Source organism: Peromyscus leucopus, chromosome 8a (assembly GCF_004664715.2).
Source record: "Peromyscus leucopus breed LL Stock chromosome 8a, UCI_PerLeu_2.1, whole genome shotgun sequence".
NCBI lineage: Eukaryota > Metazoa > Chordata > Mammalia > Rodentia > Cricetidae > Peromyscus > Peromyscus leucopus.
The window spans coordinates 35,341,255-35,359,245 of record NC_051085.1 but is presented as its reverse complement, the minus strand read 5'-3'; the positions used below and the strand labels follow the sequence as shown (position 1 = coordinate 35,359,245).

Sequence of the window (17,991 nt, the reverse complement as noted above, 5' to 3'; positions counted from 1 at the left end):
CTCTCTGAAAACCTGCTTATCCTCGACATCAGTCAGCAGGAAATGAGCATCAGCTAATTAGTGCATTGGCTAAATGGACATTAAGTGCCTTCTACTTGTTTCTCCTTCAAAACATAATAAATGTAATTACATGTGTAAAATTTTGAAAGGCTGGCAAATTTTTATCTAGTAGTGTTTTTAACTTAACAAAAGTAAAGCGGAGTTTTTCCTAGTGTGGATCCTCACAGTAGCCAGGTCACTTTCTGCCTTGGGCTTGTAGTTGACGACATGACCTCCAGTTACCCTGCCTGCCTGCTGCTATACCTCTCTGCCACTCTTCCCTCTGGCACTGTAAGCCAAAATGAAACTTCAATAAACTTCCTTCTATAAATTGTTTTGGGTCATGGTGTTTCATCACTGCAAAAGAAAGTAACACCTTCCCAATTTTCAACTAGGTTTGCCCCTTAAGTTTTAGCCCTTATTAAAACATTACCCCAGTCCTCCAATCTCATTCTATCTCCAAATTGGGAGAGTATATCTTAATATCTTAATGTATCTTTAATATTAATTTTAAATGTCTACAGCAATTAGTTTTATAAATAAGAGGGAAGTCTTTACAATGGAAAGATAATTACTGAGTTCATGGGAAAAACACATCCAACCAAATTTATTACATACTGCCTGCATTGTATATGAGGATTCATAACTGAGTGGGTGGGGAGAGATCAAACACATCCTGGATGGCTTCAACAACGGGGAGTTACTCTTCTCACAGTCCTGGAGGCCAGAAGTCCAAGATCAGGGTGTTGGGAGATTTGGTTTCTTCTGCATTCTTCTTGGCTTGCAGATGACGGCCTTCTTGCCGTCACTTTACACGGCTTTCCCCTGGACTCCTACATCTTTGTTGTCTCTTTCTCGTATAGGACACCAGATTCTTTCACATCGGGGCTAGCCTTATGATTCAGTTTAATCTTAATCATCTCATCAAGTGTTCTGTTTCCAAATGCAGCCACAGTGGGGTGTTAGGGCTTCTATCTAAGAATAGGACTTAGGAGAGAATTCAGTCCATAACATCATCAGTTTCTACATTCTCTAGAACAGATTGCCACCTGTGATTGACAGGTGAAATGAATTCAGTGAGAAGAGACTTAGTAGGAAAGCATTGAAATATGCTACAGTAACATAAGCAATCTAGGAAAGAAGAAAGGAGGCTACATTGCCTTATCAGTAGCTTTTTCTTACCATTTTTGCCACGATTTCATTAGTGCTCCTTTTAAGAAAACCTGCTATTCCCTGGGGTTAGAGTTACCTGAGGCACACATCTCCCAGCTGCAAGTTAAGTCACATTAGTTAGCGTGAGAGTCCATCCCCATTGACAGGGCATCTGATGAAAGCTTAGGTGTGGCAACTCCACTGTGATGCCATTTGGCTTTGCAGAAGTCCAAGTCAGTGGCTGTCCATGGCCCAGTAGTTGTACCTGTAATTGGAAACACCGACAATGTACAAATGTTCCCCAAGTACATCACTGCAACATCCGCTTTCTAAGGAGTGACTGAGTTTCTAAAAAAAAAGTACAGACAGAGGTCCATTTTTACCTCTGGCACTCACGTGTCATTTTACATCTTCCTCCTGTTGTTCCCACGTTACCCTCAGGAGGTAAACAAACATGGACAGAGATTGGGAAAGGAGAATGGAGTGCCAGAGTTGGGGAAATGCTTGAAGAGGGGATGAGAGACAGGAAATAATTGGGAGCAATTTGCCCAATTCATGCCAGCCCAGTTCTTACACACCGTTTTAAATAAATACTTCTTTCTCCTGGTCAGCCTCGACTGTCAGGTTTTTCCAGTGACCTCCACTGGTCAGTAGCATATGAATTCAACCAATGATCCCTAGGATTGTTTTGCAGTCTTGGTCTTGTTCAGACAAAGTGAATTCACATAAGTAGTTCTGTACATACTCAAGAGTTATTTGAACCATAACACTTTATCACATGGATCAATACTAAATAAAACCCCTCAGTTTTAACTGTACTAATTAATGCCATGCAAGACAAAGACAAAAAAGACAGCTGCTGTCATATCCAGGTGTGGAGGTTGTGCTTTAATAGCGGATTTGAAATCTCTCTTTCAGCCTGGTCAACCCCCAGTGTTGGAAATAAAATGTGGAAAAGTAACACAAGCAAATTCGCATGACACTTCACTCCAAAAAGATTATCAGCGTCTCAAGGACCCCAGGATACATCACAGCACACTCCACTGGGTCTGAGGACAGCCTTAAATTATGATAGACAAATCCTAACATCTTACTTTGATTCAGATATGTTCTTGGTGTGGCGTTTGGGGGAAGCAATTCAAGTTCTACGAAAAACTCATTTTCAATGCATGGAGTGGACACCAGAGAGTAACTATGAAGAATAATGCCTATTTTACGTCACTATGCATGGAGGTATTGTAGTTCATAAATTCAGTTTTCTTAGAATTTCACAAAACGGTGGTTGAACATTAGTTGCCATTGCGACTGTCTGAGCTCATTTTAAAGTCACTTTGTCTTAGGTCCAAGAGGATCACAGGAAAGTTTCCCCTTGAAGTTAAAACAAGTTATGTTCTCCCAGCATGTTTTTGTCAGCAATTTAAAGGAATAGTCAAGATAAAGTTCTTTCTTACCTCTGTCTCCCCCAGACTAGCCACAGGTTCTCCAAGAAACAGCTTTCCTGAGATGGGCCACTTAAGAAAAATAGCATAGACTCTTTGTTTCTCAGGTTTAGATGTGTACCTGGTTAGGAAAAACAAACAGCTTGGTTGTTGTGGGTAGCCCATGTTTCTCCTTATTTATGGATCATGTCTGGAATTGTTTTACAGATATTTGACCATGTCACCTCTAGTAATATAAAAAGACCTAATCCCACCCACCACCTACTCCCCCCCCCACTGACTCCCTGTGGTATAAAAACTGCCATACTTTTCCAGCCCGCCAATATTTAAAAAAAGTTGACTTTTGCTGTTTTGTGACAAGGTCTTTTATTTATTTATTTTTGGTTTTTCAAGACAGGGTTGTTCTGTATAGTCCTGACTGTCCTGGAATTCACTCTGTGGACCAGGCTGGCCTTGAACTCACAGAGATCCGCCTGCCTCTGCCTCCCAAGTGCTAGGATTAAAGGCGTGTGCCACCACTGTCCATAGTGACAGGGTCTTAGTCTGAACTTACAACAGTCCCCTTGCCTTAACCTCTACAGTGTTGGCATTATAGGCATGCTGCCACACCTAGCTAAAATGAAGTTCTGGGAAGGCGGCTTCATGAGCTAAAATCCCACTCCATACTGCTCCCATGGAGGTGAAAACAGAGTGTAGAAAGACGCTAAGTGGAGCTGCATGGCTTTCCACCTGCTGACTCAAAGTCACAGGGATATGTAGTGTGCTCACTATTAGGGATGCAACAGAGAGCCAAACACAATTCTTGTTTATATGCGATATAGGCTTGAATTGAAAATGCAGACAATCACATAAATAACAAATTGTAAGTTTTGAATCTCAATAGAAAAGAAAAGAAAGCATAAAAATTGTAATAAAGGGTACCTTAGGGTTTCTATTGCTGTGAAGAGACACCATGACCATGGCAATTCTTATAAAGGAAAACATTTAATTGGGGCTGGCTTACAGGTTCAGTGGTTTAGTCCATTATTGTCATGGCTGCACATGGTAGAGTCATGCATGTAGACATGGTGCTGGAGAAGGAGCTGAGAGTTCTACATAGACCACACCTAGTCTAACAAGACCACACCTCCTAATAGTACCAGGGAGCCATTTTCTTTCAAACCACCACAAAGGGATTTTTTTTAAAAAGACTGGGACACCAGACAGCTTCATTGCTAAGAAAACCACATTCAACCCGAGAGTCACAGCATAAATGAGAACAGTAGAAACGATAAGAGGAATTCACTCTAGACTCTAAAGACACATTCATGTGCTCACCCAATTTCTCAACAAAATATTTAAAGAAATCTGTAAACAGTCCTCAGTGTTGTATGACTAGAGATACAGCATTGAATACAGTCCCTGACTTCTTGTGCCCACATTCTAGTGGAATAAGCAGGAATGACCACATGAATGAATGAATGAATGAATGAATAAAGTACTGAGTAAACATGAGGACATGGGAGTACAAGGCTTCACTCCCTGTCTTAGCTAGGGTTTCTATTGCTGTGTCAAAACACCATGACAAAAAGCAAGTTGGGGAGGAAAGGGTTTATTTGGCTTACACTTCCACATTGCTGTTTATCACCAAAGGAAGTCAGGACAGGAACTCAAACAGGGCAGGATCCTGGAGACAGGAGCTGCTGCAGAGGCCATGGAGGGGAGCTGCTTACTGGCTTGCTTCCCCTGTCTTGCTCAACCTGCTTTCTTATAGAACCCAGGACCACTAACCCAGTGATAGCACCTTCCACCATGGGCAGCTGGGCCCTCCAGCATTGATCACTAAGTGAGAAAATGCCTTACAGCTGGATCTCAAGGAGGCATTTCCTCAAGTGAGGCTCCTTCCTCTCTGACGATTCTAGCTTGTGTCAAGTTGACACGCAAAACGAGCCAGTTCAATCCCAGCACTCAGGCAGATCTCTGCAAGTTCCAGGCTGGCCAGGACTACCCAGAGAAACAAAAACATGCAGAAAGACAAGGCTTACTAGTGTTAGAAAAGTAGGCCTTGGGTGCAACATTGAGCAGAATAGGCAGGGACAATCTCTCTGAGAAGGCAGCCATGCAACCCAAAGAACAGGAAACTCCATGCAAGCATGTGGGAAAGTCTTCCAGTCTGAGAAACAAGCACAAAAGCCACAGAGCACGAGTGTGCTTGGCTTGCGGATACAGCAGCATAGGGGCAGGAGGAGAGGGAGAGCAGACAGAACAAGGACCAGATTTCATAAGGCCAAGGAGACCTCTGTAAGCCCTTACTTCTCCCTGGAGACTAGAAGCCTTGGAAGAATTTGTGTATGGAAATACTCTAAGCCAGGCATGACATCAGCCTGGGTTACATCATGAAATGCTGACTAAATAAATAAATCATAAATCAATAGTTTTCTCTGATTGCTCTCCAGAGACTATATTAAAAGGAGCAGGGTCAAGGGCTGGGAGGCGGTTCAGCTGGGAGAGTGCTTGCCTCACGAGTATGAGGACTTGAGGCTTTGTTTGGTTTGGTTTTTTGAGACAGGGTTTCTCTGTGTAGCTTTGCGCCTTTCCTGGAACTCACTTGGTAGCCCCAGGCTGGCCTCGAACTCACAGAGATCCACCTGGCTCTGCCTCCCGAGTGCTGGGATTAAAGGCGTGCGCCACCACCGCCCCGGCTGAGGGCTTGAGTTTTAATCGCCAGAACCCACATCAAAATCTGAACTCTAATCTCAACAATGGCAAGATGAATGAATATCTGGAAACTCGTGAGTAGGTCAGCTACCCAGGTCTAGGTGGTGAAGCTCCACGCCAGTAAGAGAAGCTGGCTCAAGCGGAAGGTGGAAAGTGTCTGAGGACTGACACCCAAGTCCTCTGATGGACTCATGCACGTTGTGCATATGCTTGCATTGTACCCACAAGTACATGCACGTACCCCAAATCCCACCCCTCACCAATGGAGTAATAATAGCAAACAAAGGATAGGGCAGAAAGAGGATCAATCGAGAAGGTACTAAAATAATTCATGGGTGCGAAAACGGAGAGCCACATGACAGGAACCTCCACAGAGAGAATGAGAGGCGGCCAGAGTCTATATACATTTCAGAAATAAAAACAATAGATCCCATAATGAATTGGCTGTTGTGGTGGTTCAGATGAAAATGGCCCCCATAGACTCATAGAGCACTGTTAGGAGGCATGACCTCATTGGAGTAGGTGTGTCCTTGTTGGAAGAACTAAGGCATAAGTTGGTACCAGAGACTGGGGTATTGCTGTGATAGACTGGACCATGTTTTGGTTTGGAGGAATGTGGACTTTGGGATTTTGGATTAGAAAAGCAGTTGAACACTTGCCATGGGGCTTAATTCCGTCATACTAGTAGAAGCATGAAAGACAGTGGTGCTAAGGTGATTTGAACTGTAGGGCCAAGCTCAAGGTGTTTCTGAGGAGAAGAATTTTACTATGTGGCCTAAAGACTGTTCTGTGATATTTTGTGAAGAATGTGGCTGCTTTCTGCCCTTGTCAAAAAAAAAAAATCTGTCTGAGGATGAACTCAAGAGTTATGGATTCACAGTTTTGACAGAAGAGATTTCAAAATAGCCTAGCAATGATTGTATCATGGAGTTATCAGTGACCATGCTTATGCAGATCTATAATGAAAAGGAACAAGCTGAGCAAGGAAAAATACAAAATGTACTGTTTGAGGAGAAAAGGGGCCCCAGTAAGTTTAATGGTGCTGATTCCTGTGTTCAAGGAGATAAAAAGATTCAAGAAAAGCCTGATGCTAGATGGAATAAAGGGAGTGGTGACCTCAGGGCAAGACCCCACCCAGCTAAGCCTCCAACTTGTAAAAGAAGAATTGAAGAAGATTTAGAGCCCTGGACAGTGGCACAAGCATTTAATCCCAGCTCTAGGGACGTGAATGCAGGCAGATTTCAGAGTTCAAGACCAGCATGGTCTACAGAGCAAGTTCTAGGGCAGCCAAGCTCAGGCAATGAAGGAAACCCTCTCCAACATCTTGGGGTCTCCAAGACAATCCAGGCTTTACCTTCACAGCTTCACACAATGGCCTCTTTCTAGGTCTGCATACAGGGACACCCCTGACACATGCCTGGCCTCAGCAGCTTTCATTAGTCCCAAAGAGAGATCCCATAACCCCTTTCTTCTGTCCTTAGCTCTAAAGCCAGGACCATGTGCCAAAGCTGCCAAGTCCTACTGCTTGCCGGGGCTGGAGTATGGCCTCCTTGTTCAAATACATTTTCACCAGCTTTCTGTCTCCGCGACTAAGGGAAGCTGCTGAGGACAAGCACATGGCAGGGGTGTCCCTCCATGGAGGCCCAAAGAGGTCATTGTGTGAAGTTGTGAAGGTAAAACCTGGATTGCCTTGAAGAGCACTTTGACATCAGACATAGAGACGCATTGTTTGGAGTCTGCCCTGGTGTTTTTCAGTCTTGTTTCGGTCCAGTAATTCCCCAGGATGCTCCCTTTCCTCCTTTTTGTTTTTCCTTTCCTCCCTTTTAGAACATTAATGTATATCCTCTGCCAGTATGTGTTGGAAGTATGTGATCTGCTTTTTGGACTTTGACTTTACAGGGGCTTACGGTTATGAGATTGCCATGAGTCTTGGGAGAGACTTCGGACTTTCAAACAGGGTTGTGCTGTGATACAATATAGACGGGGACTTTTGAAGTTGGACTGAATGCAGTTTTGCACTTTGATATGGCTACAAGCCAATGGGGGCTGAAAGTAGACTGTGGTGATTTAAATGAAAATGGCCTCCATAGGATCATAGGGAGTGGCACTATTAGGAGGTGTGGCCTTCTTGGAGTGGGTGTGACCTTCATGGAGTAGGTGTGGCCATTTGGAGGAAGTCTGTCACCGGTGGGGGACTTTGAGGTTTCAAATGCTCAAGCCCAAGTCCAGTGTCTCTCTCTTCCTGCTGCCTGCCAATCTGTGTGCAGAACTCTCAGCTACATCTCCAACATCATGTCTGCCTACATGCTGCCATGCTTCCCACCATGATGATAATGGACTAAACCTCTGAACCTGTAGGCCAGCCCCCAATTAAATGTTTTCCTTTATAAGAGTTGCCGTGGTCATGGTGTCTCTTCACAGTAATAGGAACCCTAACTAAGACAGCTGTGGCTATACAAGAAAGGTGGGTTAACAGCAACAAATGTCCGTTGGGGAATTAAGACAGATGAACTTGGAAGTCCAAGTTCAATTGTAGTAATTGGGAAGATCAAGCATAGGAGACTAACAAGGAACAACCAATGAGTCTGATCCTCTGAGGCCAACAGTGCCTGTGGTTCCAGAGAACAGGCACTAGCTACTGGGCTTGTAAGGGAGAGACCATGGTGAGTCTTGATAAAGGCTATTTGGGGAGGTGCAGGATGGAAGCCTAAACCAAGTGAATTAGACGGAAAAGGAATTGGAGCTCCAGCTAGAAACAACAATTAAAAATTGTTCTGCAAGATATCTTTTGCTTTGTTTTGGTTTTTCGAGGCAAGGTATTTTATTATGCATGAAAGGAGAGAATGAATGGGAAGGCAGCCGGAGACGGGGTCAGACTTTTAACGATCAAATAAATAACGTGTCTGTATGTGGGTGAGAAAGGAACTAAGAAAGAGCGGGACTGGCAATGAGGCGTGGAAACAGAAGACTGTGCTACATCCTTGCCTGGAGGATTTGGGCTGTGAGGGAGAAAACAAGGGCTGGGCTTCAAGCCAAGTGTGAGCTAATCTGACATTGTACATATGTGACCGCAGGTCTAGTCACACTTAGCAGTCCAGGGGCAGCCTCAGGAGGTACAGCTGGATTGAACCGAAGGCAATTGTCTGACAAATGAGTACAAGAGAGGGAAGGAAAGCTCAGGAGTTAGGGTACATCTGATGAATGAATTGTAGTGGCAGGCCCCTCTGCACCCTGTAAACAATTCCCCATTCTCTCTCTCCGCCCCCTAGCTCCTGTCTCTATGATTCTGACTACTCTAGGTATCTCATAAATAACATTTGTCTCTTTGAGACTGGGTCCTTGCACTTCACACAAATTCCTGAAAATCCAGCTGCACTGTAGCATTTCCTTCCTTTCCTAAGCTGAACAATAATATACATGTACCACAGTGTGTATGCACACGCCTTTAACTTAATCATCCTTAAGTGGACTCCAATGTTCTCACGTGTGAGTTTCTGGGAATATAGTTCTTCTGGTGTCATTCTTTTGCTCAGAGGTGGAACCGTGGGGTAGGGAAGTAATTCTATTTTTAATATTTTGGGGGACTGACATATTACCTATTAACAGCAGCTGTGATTTTTGGATCCTCTCAAACTGTAGTATACAGGAGGTCCAATCTCTCTAAGATCATCAGCTGTACTTTTAAAAACAGGAGCTATTCTAAGCGGGTGGTAGTGGTACATGCCTTTAATCCCAGGACTTGAGAGGCAGAGGCAGACAGAGATTTGAGTTCGAGACCAGCCTGGTCTACAGAACAAGTTCCAGGATAGCCAGGGCTACACAGAGAAACCTTGTCTCAGAAAACAAAACAAAACAAAAAATAGCTATTCTAAAGGATATGAGATGATTTCTGGTTGTAGTTTCATTTATATTTTACCCAAAGTTCCTTAATATGACATTTAGTATCATTTCTGATGCTCGTCCACCATCATATGAATCTTAAACCATCACAGCTGGTATCTCTACAGGGGCAGTTGGTCCTTCTTATTCTACCATTTTCTCAGACTCCTGCTTTGGCTAGCTTTAATTTTTTTTGTTTGCTTTGCCCTTGGGTGCTGTGGGATGTCTTTCTATACACTGTGAATGTGTTGCTCTGATTGGTTGATAAATAAAGTCATTTGGCCAATGGTGAGGCAGAATAAGGTCAGGTAGGACATTCCTACTGGAATGAAAGAAGAAAGGAGAGCGGAGAGACACTGTGAGCTGCTGCCAAGAGAAGCAAGATGTGAAAGTACTGGTAAGCCAGGAAGCCGCGTGGCAATGCGTAGATGAATAGAAATCGCTGAGTTAAGTTGTAAGAGCTAGCTAGGGAGAAGCCTGAGCCAGTAAGCCATACAGTTTGTAAATAATATAAGCCTCTGTGTGTTTACTTGGGACCAAGCGACTGTGGGACATGGGTGGGAGAGATTCATCCCGACCGCAGGCCAGGCAGGACTGGAGAAACTTCCAGCTACACTTGGATATCTCCTGTTTGCTACTTTGATGGGATTTAATATCTGAAAAACTAGGGATTGACTAGTGACTAAACACTAGTCTGTTTTACATTAGCCACTCAGCATTCTTTACTGATCTAAATGTCTTCCAATTTTTTAAGAGTCAATTTAGCTAAACATTGCCCACCACTAGGGGATAACTAGGTATTATTTAAGCAGAATTTGATAAACATTATGTTCAGTGACACTCTAATTTTTCTTCTGTCTCTTTGCATTTGCATTACATTGGAACATGTGTGGAACAGGTAGCAGCCAATCTGTCTCTCTCCTTTTTTCCTGCTATCTCTCTGTATATAGCTCAGATATTAAGTTCTTTCCTCTATCAGAACTGTACTTGTTAATCAGGAAAACTTACCACACATCTGGAGTGCAAGTGTCATTCTGAGATCTCCAAGGGTGTGTTTCATAAATAGCTTCCCCGTTGACTTTGAGCCACGTTCCCATCTGCCTTAACCGCTCTTCAAAAATCACAGGAATGATGCCATCTAGTGTGGGACCAATATTCATCAAAAGATTTCCTCCACATGCGACGGTTTCCACAAGTTGCTAAAAGAAAAAGGAAAAAAAAAAGAACAAATATAGTTTGAAGTAGAAAAAAAGAATTCATCTCCCATGTGTCGATCTGTGTGTGTGTGTGTGTGTGTGTAACACATAATCACTTCATGGGGAAAAAAAACCACAGAGGATAATGCCCTGAGTTTGTGGCACCACACTATCCTGATGATAAGAAAACAAGGGGTTGGGGATTTAGCTCAGTCGTAGAGCGCTTGCCTAGCAAGTGCAAGGCCCTGGATTCGGTCCTCAGCTCCAGGGAAAAAAAAAAGAAAACAAATCCTTGAAACCACCTCATCATGAAGAACATTCCAGAGTAACAGCCCCCACAACATACTTTACTATACCTTCACCAATTCTTCAATTGTAAGATAATCATTGATTCCAGCTTCCCGCCTGTAACCCCAGGAGAACTGATCGATCGTCATGCAGTTTTCCCATTTATGTGGCAAAAGGTGTCCAGGATTGTAACGGTCGCTGCAGGTATAGAAGCCGCCATGATGGCAGATGGAACCAGCTCCCCAACGATCATTGGTGACCACTGTCTTCCGAACTGGGCTGAAATGAAAGGTGGAGTTTCTCTTCAAGCAAAAGCATTCTTGAAACAAAAGGAAACGTCACGAACAGATGCTCTCCAAATCCACCCCTGACAAATGACCGTAAGAAGCCAGAGAGCCTCTGCGTCTGAGGCCAAGTAGATGTGTGGTGACTGGAGCCTAGACTCTCACATTGCTGTTTCCAGGATTGAAGGGAACTCCTCAGCTTCTCTGAAGAATGAGTTCCTTCACCGTTGTTATAGTGCAGATAACTGGCATATAACCCAGAGTCCAGTTATGAGAACATGTGTGAGAGCACTATATACTATCTGAAGCTCCCATTCTCATGTTATGAATAGTAGACTAAGCTGAATTTATACTCAAGTTTTCCCCCCAGACTAAATAGCCTCATACATCCTAGCCTTTCTCTTATAATTTGTGCCTACTACTGGAAAAATCTCTGAAAAATTGAGCATTGACACACGTGAAATATACTGCCCAAATTTCTTATGTCTGTTGGCTCAAGAAGAGAGAACAAACAGGACACCACTTACAGGGGCAGTTTTGATGCACAAATTGAAGCAGATGGTCCCAATCATTCCTGGACTGTGATTTTTTTTTTAAATTGACTATAAAACCAGTTTGGATTGTATTTGACCCCTGATTTGTTTACTCCTGATTATTTTTACTAAATACTGACTGAGCTAACAAGCATTGTTTATAACGATTTCTTCGTCCCACACCACAAATGAGCACAAAACGACAGAAATGTAAATGCTTAGATACACTTTAGGAGTGTTTCAGGCAAGCAAAGGTGCATAAAAGTGTACAGACCTTTCATTATACAGCCAGGACAAGAAACCAGTACTGTTCCAGTAGTGATCTGGTGCTCCCCCATCTCCATCTGCCCACAGGACGTCGGGCTGGTACTTCTTCACTAACTCATAGAGCTCAGGCAACGTCTTAGAAATGGGAAATCGCTGCTTTTGGAATGAACTGGATTTGTCCTCCAGGAAGAGTGGATGGAACCATTCAAAAAGGGAATAGTACAGTCCAAAGTGCAAGTCAGTGTTGTTCTTGATGGCCACCTCAAGCTCCTTGACAATGTCCCTCTTTGGCCCCTCGTCAACTGCATTCCAATTCCAGGAATAGGGTGAACCCCACAAGGTAAAGCCTAGAAAAATGACAGTAGGAAAACCCTCAAAGCATTATCACCTGGACTTCAGTAAGTTTCCACCCATGAAACAAGTCAAATGGAACCCATAATTCACTGCTTCTCCAAAGAACCGTTTCTAGGCAAACTTTTCAATCTGTCTTGTACTCATCTAAACAAACAGATGAGAACATAAATAATGTGGGATTGGTGTCTTCCAAAGCAATTTTCAGGGTCCACTGTAAGAGCTGTACACTCCGTCTCCGGTTACAGAATCTGAGGTTCTTGGGGTAAAGCATTGTGTCTCGGTGTCTGCAGTGGTTTTGGCTACACCCTTTAGCCAACTGTTAGCACAGCATTTAGTGCAAAATATATAATCAATAATAGTGGATGGTCTCTAAGAGGGGGACACCTTCCACATCATCACACTGAGCAATTCTCTCCACTATTTGGAATAAAGATCCAAGATGTATCGTCTGCGGGATTTGTATGAATCTTCTGAACGATGTTCTAAGCCCTATTGCTCAGATGGGTTTTATTACCGTGTGATTCTCAGAATACTAGTGAGGACCGGAAGCAAACCTCTGGTACTTGCTAATGAATTTAAATGGAAAGGGAGAAGATATGCTATTCCTAGCAGTTCTGTACTTTTTGCCTCCATTTATCTTACTCTAAAGCCATACATTTGGTTATAGTTTTTCGAAAGTAACCCCAAATGAAAACTAACACACGGTGTTACACTCTAAAATAATTCACATTTCAACAGGAATTGGCACATAGACTGGTCATCGTTCTACATAAAATATTAGAAGAGATATATAACCTGAGATGCTAAAGAAACAGTATAAAATCCTCAGAAATTTCAGCCCGTGCCTTAGGCCCATAAGAACTTCGTTTCTGCCTCACTGAAGTCTTAGAGCATCGTGAAGGATAGACATTCGCAAGACACCTTTGCCATTCACTTCACAGTTACATCTGGACAAGCCCGAGAAATGGCTCACTCTTTAAGTTCATTGTAAGAAGTTCCTCCAATAGTTTGCACTCTCTCTAAGGATGTCTGTGCGAAGTTTGAAGGCAGTGTCAATATTTAAGGTCTGCCTCAAAACTTCCAGTCCAATAGGCAGTACAACATCCACATGGGTCTTCATTTCAGCACATCACTCCAAGTACACAATGACCCTCTTCCTAGCTGAAGTCAGCAGCACATTTTCTGGAAGCAGTGTAAGCAATTGGCACACGGATCCTTGAACCCTAACACATACTGTCTGTATCCTGGCCTCAGTCTACAGCAGTGGTTCTTAACCTGTGGGCTGTGACCCCTTTGGGGAATAAAACAACCCTTCTATGGGGTCACCTAAGGCCATCAGAAAACACAGATACTTACATTACGATTCATTACAGTAGCAAAAGTACAGTTCTGAAGTAGCAGTGAAAATAATTTTATGCCTGGGGGTCACCACAACATGAGGAAGTGTATTAAAGGGTCCCAGGATTGGGAAGGTGGAGAAACACTAGTCTAAAGGTATTTGGCCTTTCTTTTCAATGAACTCACTTTGTGGGAGAGAGTTTGAGAAAGTTCCTAGACAGCAGGAGACCGACACACTCCCACCAGGAGAAACATCTAGAGGAGAAAGTTGTGCAGCTACCAGACTGTGGCCAAAGGGGGAAAATATTAAAGGTAACTGCAGACTTTTGGTTTGCGTTCATCTCACCTGCCTCCTTCCCACCCCCGCAGAACATAATAAGGTGAGTTTTCAAGATAAAGAAGATCACGCAAAACAACCTTGTGCATTAACAAGAGTGTGGAACAGCATTAGCCAATGTTCTCTGGTCTTAAGGACACTAGGTGGCTATACCAGAATTGATTCACGACTCCTGTGTTACCTTATATTCTTTTGATATTTCTGGGCACTATTATAAATCTCTAACTCTTTTCCCTTGAAGTCTCTGTCTTTCTTTCCCTTACCAACATTTGCTTATCTAAATGGTGGCCCAAAGTACAGCCAACTCTGTGTGGAGTCAAGACTAAGGCAGTCTAAGGCCTATGATGCTTTTGCAGAATGCATTAAGGAGGAAAAAAGGGAATCCAGCCGTGGTGGCACACGCCTTTAATCCCAGCACTCTGGAGGCAGAGGGAGGTGAATCTCTGAGTCAGAGGTCAGCCTGGTCTACAGAGTGAGTTCCAGGACAGCCAGGGCTACACAGAGGAACCCTGTCTCAGAAAACAAAAAGCAAAGCAAAACAAATGAACAGAAAGGGAAGTGTCACTCTAGTTCTAAACTTTGACTGGCTGCACTCATCCTCTTCAAGCAGCTTTAAATAAATTTGGTTATGTATTTCAATGGTTAAATGTGCACATAAAAATTGTGCTCATCTTTCCTCTCATTCTGTGGCACTAGGTGCCGGGATCCATAATGCTTTCCAACTGAAGCGGACTATGTGATCCTTACTGCAAGCATCTGTGAATATCCACCTGTGATTGTTCTGACAGAAGCCTGCTTTCATGGGATGACTTTGCTTCAATGTCCCCATCCAAAAGAATGACCTTACTTTCCCAAACCATCGTTAGCATATGTTGTGTGTGTTCTGCTTACCTTCGTGATGTTTGGAGGTCAAGACAACATATTTGGCGCCAGAGGCCTGGAGAATATCTGCCCACTGGTAGGCATTAAAAGAGTTGGCTGTAAATAGCACTCCAAAATCTTCATACTTAAAACCAGGGGGGTAATTATCATTCATAAACTCCACAAACTTGGGTCTCTTTTCCTTTTGCCAATACCACCTGTGGGAGGAAAAAGAACGAGCACATGAACGACACAAACATCAATGTAATTGCCTGGGCTCACCCCGTGTCCACCCCCTCCTTACGAAGATTACCATTCGATTCTCTGTCATCTCTCCATCCGAGTGACTTTGCATTAAGGGTATCTTATGCAAACCAATACTCTTCATCTTCTTGTCGTGTCTCCCCCCCCCCCCCCCCCCCGTGAAGCCCTCTGGTAATCCAGCCCCTGGTTCTCCTAATTCTTCTCTAAGTCATGATACAATCTTTGCCTTCACACATGAGCTCACTACGGAACTTAAAGTAGCTAAGATTTCAAGACCACGGGCCTAAAACGTAGCATGCACCTGTCACACTCATTAACAGAAAATTTTTGAGTAGATAGCGGGTAATAGTTTCATAGGTTGAGCAAATCCACACTCAGCATTGCCTCCCTAAAGTGGGATGACAGCTTTGTGTGGCTGAGACTACACTGGAAGACCTCACAGATAGCAAACAAGCAGCATATCCTGTGCCTGATCCAAAGTCACACCTGTACTTCATGAGTATCCATCACAACGACCCATGCTGGCTAGTGGATCAGACAGATTCTGGGATTTCCTTTTTGTTGTTGTTTTGTTTTGTTTTTTAGAGACAGGGTTTCTCTGTGCAACCCTGGCTGTCCTGGAATTTGTTCTATAGACCAGGCTGGCCTCAAACTCAGATATCTGCCTGCCTCTGCCTCCCAAGTGCTGGGACTAAAGTCAAGCGCCACCTGGTGGTTCTGGGGATTTCTAACGAAAGGAGAAACCGGCTTTCTGGTTAGGAGGAAGTGAAAAGTGAAAGAGTTGATGATGCCTGTCTACCATCATGTGACGTTGAAGGTAAGGTGAGGCAATGCACCTTTATTATTACCCCCTTTATTTGCTTTGGGTTTTTTGTTGATTTAGCATGCAAGGATCTTAATTTCATACCTGATCCATGAAGCACTTATTTAAAAGACTTTATCTTATTTTTAATTACCTGTGTGCTGGTGTGGAGGTATGTACAAGTGCCGGAGGAGTTCAGAAGCATGGAATTCCCCTGGGACCAGAGTTACAGATGGCTGTGAGCCTCCCAGCGTGGGTGCTAGGATCCAAACTCAGGTCCTTTACAAGAGCAGTATGTGCCCTTGACCGCTCAGCAATCTCTCTAGCCCCTTTGAAGTACTTTTTTTTTAAAAAAAAATTCTGGGACTGTCACTCCTTTATTTACACAGGTGTTGCCATCGAGCTACACCCTATAGCCAGGTCCACCTACAGTCTGCCTGGGAACTCAGGGAAACACATATATTCAATGTTGATGCAGATGAGACATTCACTCAAGAAACTACTCAACATCTGGAAGTACAAAACCGATCCACGGCCCAAACGTGTGACAAGCAAGTAGCTCTCACGGCAAGTGGGCCAGGTGGGCTGGCTCCTGACTGCCATTGCGGAGGGTGGACACAAAGCCCGGTGTGTGTGTGTGTGTGTGTGTGTGTGTGTGTGTGTGTGTGTGTGTGTGTGTGTGTTGGGCAGGAGTATGCACTTACCAGAACCATTCGCTCCCGAAGCTGGGCACGGAGAACACCCCCCAGTGAATGAAGATGCCGAACTTGGCCTGGTCGAACCAGGAGGGCAGCGGCCGGCTGTCCAGAGACTCCCACGTAGGGTCGTAGGGCTGGGGGTCCGCGGCCCCGCAGCGTGGCAGGAGCGACAGCAGGTGCCATAGCAGCAGGAGCGCCAAGCGCATGCGCACCAGCCTCGGGACCTCTGGGAGCAGCATGTCACCAGGACAGCCCCAGACCTTTTTTGCCAGCTCCAGCCGCTGGCCTGGCGCCCGCCGGCCTTCCGCCTTCTGCGAAGTGCGCCCCGCCGCTGTCACCTGACCAACAACAGATTGGTCAGATGACTGGCCGCTGAGGGAGTTGGGCGTGGCTGGGCTTGGTGAGCCCAGATCGCCTAAGGACCCCAAGAGGGTCGGTCACTCAGGTGCACAAGCGAGGAAGTCGGTTACTCCCCAGCCACGGCACTTTACCAACCCCGGGTTCTGTTTCCCAGCCGGACCTGATCGGCTTAGCCACGACTCCGGGTTTGTCTGCTGGGAGACAAAAACCCGAGGCTGATCTCTGACCTCCCTCCCGAGGGACTCTTTCAGAAACCTCTCAAGAGGCCATCGCGACCACCGGGTCCTGGTGGCTGCGTGTGTCAGAGCTGTGTGCCCCGCCGTGCAATTAGAGCCTGAGACAGCAACCCCGTGGGCTGGCCCTCCCGGTCCAGAACTTTTGAAGCAACCTCCAGGGCTCTCGGCCCCGTGGATCTGCCTCTGCCAGTCTCGAATTTGCAGATGAAATCCCAAGTTTTGGGATTTCAGTCCGTCTGGATTGGGGTCCAAGAACTGGCATTTCTACTCAGGCTCTAGGTGTTTCTGACGTTGCTGGTTGGAGGAACAAACTTTTCTGAGGAACTGCATTAGGAACACAAGGCCATCTGAGTAGAATGGAGGTTTAAGGCATTTGCATATAAGGAGGGGCTGGGGACCTGCTGGGTTGGCTGAGTGCTTGCCTAGCACGCCGGAAGCCCTGGGTTCCGCCCCTGCAGCTAATGAAACTGGAGTGGTAGTGACCATGGCTGAATGGGAAGGGGAGACAGGAGGATCAGGGTTCAAGGTCATCTTTGACTACATAGAGAACTACCTGAGACCCTGTTTCAAAAATGAGGAAGGAAAGAAGAGAGGGAGGAAGGAAGGAAGAAAGGAAGCAAGCAAGCAAGCAAGCAAGCATGTATGTCCTAGGTGGTGGTGGTAGTGTGTGTGTGTGTGTGTGTGTGTGTGTGTGTGTGTGTGTGTGTGTGTGTGTGTAGAAAGACAGAGGGTGGGCGGGGAGAGAGAACCTGCATGTAGACTGAAAGAAAGGCCAGACACTTAGAATAATCATCAAAGCACATCTTAGGGAACTCATATCCTCAAGCTTTTTAATTGCGTCTATATTTTTGGTTGTGAGCCCAGCCTTTAACCGCTGAGCCATCTCTCCAGCCCCTAAAGCCAGACTCTCCACTGCTTCTACTTTGGCAAAACCCATATCCTTCCTTTTGTGACCCATTTTTCCCCC

The 17,991-nt window shown here is 44.8% G+C and overlaps 1 protein-coding gene across 1 annotated transcript; it reads right to left on the bottom strand.

Moving 5' to 3' along the window:
* Positions 1 to 556: 556 nt before the first annotated feature.
* On the bottom strand, positions 557 to 16,840 carry Fuca2 (alpha-L-fucosidase 2). The gene is made up of 7 exons (XM_028861386.2): positions 16,435 to 16,840; positions 14,695 to 14,882; positions 11,782 to 12,121; positions 10,759 to 10,969; positions 10,215 to 10,405; positions 2,643 to 2,751; positions 557 to 1,456 (listed from the first exon to the last, which is right to left on the bottom strand). Exons 1-7 carry the CDS (start codon positions 16,665 to 16,667, stop codon positions 1,316 to 1,318), a joined length of 1,413 nt encoding a protein of 470 aa, XP_028717219.1. The 5' UTR covers positions 16,668 to 16,840; the 3' UTR covers positions 557 to 1,315.
* Positions 16,841 to 17,991: the final 1,151 nt, after the last annotated feature.